At 56.2% G+C, this 2,569-nt stretch overlaps 1 protein-coding gene across 1 annotated transcript; it reads right to left on the bottom strand.

The window, feature by feature from the left end:
- Window positions 1–1,385: 1,385 nt before the first annotated feature.
- LOC104517232 (histone H2B-like) lies at window positions 1,386–1,901 on the bottom strand (the record flags this gene model as incomplete). The annotated part of the gene is made up of 2 exons (XM_010161827.1): window positions 1,764–1,901; window positions 1,386–1,590 (listed from the first exon to the last, which is right to left on the bottom strand). Coding segments are annotated over exons 1-2 (343 nt in total), but the record flags the coding sequence as incomplete, so codon positions are not given.
- Between the last annotated feature and the right edge of the window lie 668 nt (window positions 1,902–2,569).

Genomic DNA, 2,569 nt, shown 5'->3' on the forward strand with positions numbered 1-2,569 from the left:
CTCCTCCTCCACTGAGCTTCTGGGGCAGGTTGAACAGACCTTGGCCAGGAATGCGGTGGGTAAAGTCAGTGTTGCCTGGGGCTGTGAGGCCCTGGGCATCTGTTCGAGGTCAGCTGCAGCTCTTACTTCTACATGAGCTAGGATTTTCCTACAGGACTTGACCCTAGATTCATGAATTTGAGCCAATCCCATTGAACCTAAAGAATCAGAGCTGCTAGAACAAGGATTGGTATAAATTCTTCTGGGCAGCACCTCCTGAATGCTTAGTCCTTGGGCAGGACTTGCTCCTTGAAGACAACCGTTACCCTGATATTTACTATGGAAACAGCCAAAGGCCATTGGTAGATTGGTAGCGCATCACGCTACACAGGCCTGGTTACACCCAGGAGAATGGAGAGAGCAAATAGGAGCAGCTTGAGGACGCAGCCAGAGCTGCCATCGCGCATAACCATGAGCTGCTTTACAACAGTGACACCCGCTTCCGTGTCTGCCACCACACAGCCCGGCAAGTCCCCTTAAACACCGACAGTGGCCCACCAGCCGAGGCAGCTCGGGGGCAGACAGACCTGCCGCCACCGCGTGCTGCAAACCCACTGAAGAGGCTTTTCACCCCCTTTGGCTCATGCCAGCATCATGAGGTGACAGGGGCCAGCTCTGTCCCTTTGTCACCCTCCTGCCCGTGCTCCTGGGAGGAGAAGCTCAAGAGCTTCAGAGGCTGATCCAGGGAGGTTGTTCCAATACTGCCAAGAGCTGGCAGCACTTGGCTAGGACTGAAAACCCTGCATGGGAAGGTGGGTGGCCAGGCATCCCAACCATCCCCATGACTGGATTTTGAGGCTGCAGACAGGAGAACCTGGAGACACCCCTATGCCCAGAGGAGACCAGCATGTGAAAGGGCTCCATGGAAAGTCTGGAAAGAAGTCACTCAGTGCCAGCACCTAACACAGCATCACTAGGGGATGCTGCTGCTCTAAGCTTGACATTTCCCCGGGACATGGAATAACAGCCACCTTTCCTTCTCTCCCCTTTCTTGGAGAGGTCTGGCATAAAGTGGTGTTCAGCTGCCCAAGAGCCCCTGGGCAGCCTGGGGTGTCGGAGCAAAGGCTTCTCTAGCAGGGTGATGCCCTTTGGGCCTCTGGGGACCATCTGCTCATGGTCAGGGCTGCTCTGCAAATATTTGAGGCAGGTGTGTGCCCCTTCTCGGGGTACACAGGTAACCAGACCCACGGTAGTCCAAGCCCACTTGCTGCTCTCAGTGCTGGCAGCTGCCAGTGCCGGTAGGAAGCTCCATTAAACAACACTAATAAATACTTTATTTACCAAAACCACATTAAAATATTCCTAAGACTGTCCCATCTCGCCAAGTGCCTTCCGTAGCAGCTCACAGCCTGAGGATCCTGGAGGAGGCTTGGAGAGCCCACGCAGCAGCACCAGCTTCATGGCCAGCAGGACCTCTCGGTAGCCAAGGTGGCTTCTTCTGCCAGAGCGGGAGAGCCGTGCGGCCTCCAGCGCCACGTCCCCAAGCAGCTGGGAGCTGCCCAGCCAGGAAAGTGCGGTAACTGCCAGGCAGGAGGCTCCGGTGGACCACGTCTGCAGGGAGAGCAGCCGTCAGAGCTTCTGCCATCAGCTCCCCCTGCCCCTTCCCCACCATCTTCAGTTTAAGCTAAAAACCTTCCAGATTCAGCTAATGCAGGAGCATCCAGGCTTGGCTACATGGATGACCAAGCTGAGCTTGGAAAGCAGATGGTTGCAGTCAAACCTACCTGGTTTAGGAGCTTGTGGATGTAAGTGGAATAAGCCACCTTCTTCTTCTGCCTGCGGGGACGGAGGCAGTGGAGGGTCTGCCAGGCGTGCCAGGCCACTGCTTTCTTCCTCGGGAGGGCAGGGGGACTGGGGCCCATCGCTGCTCCCACACACGGCACTGGTTTAACACGCACTTGCTGCGGCCCCGACACCTCTGCCAGGGGAGAACAGAGCGTGACCCCAGCAGCAGGGCCCTGCCCGCACCCCAGCCACCCCCAGCTCACCCTGGGCATTTGTGGGTGTTGAATTTACAAAATGCAAATTAGGCACTTACAGTAACACAAACAACCATTCAGCATGCTGCACAAAGCAAGATCAAAACACACCACCCCCTAGTCCCACCAGAAAGCAAACCACAAACAGGGTATTTTAGGGCATCCCCCAGCTCACTTCCAAGAGCTCCCCAGCCCTGTCCTCCCCAGGGACAGGGAATGAGCCAGGAGCCACTGCCTATAACCAGGGGGGGGCATTGATTCCAGCTGGGGGCTGCAGCCCATTGGGACTTGTCGGGGTGGGGACAGGGATAGCCACACCCCCATCACACCCCCACATTCCCATCACAGCCCCAGCTCCTACACTCAAACCAGCAATTCTTACCCCAAATACACTTGGGAGTGAGGCTGCGTCTGCTCCCAAGCCTCCTGCCCTTGTGGCCCTAATTAGTATCGTTAGCCTAATTACCCCAAAGCAGCTGGTTCTGGGCTGGCACCAGACCTTGAGCACCCAGGTGTTCCTGGGGGATTTGTTGTGGTTTTTTCTGCATTTA

The sequence above is a fragment of the Eurypyga helias genome, unplaced genomic scaffold (genome assembly GCF_000690775.1).
Source record: "Eurypyga helias isolate BGI_N326 unplaced genomic scaffold, ASM69077v1 scaffold862, whole genome shotgun sequence".
Taxonomy (NCBI): domain Eukaryota; kingdom Metazoa; phylum Chordata; class Aves; order Eurypygiformes; family Eurypygidae; genus Eurypyga; species Eurypyga helias.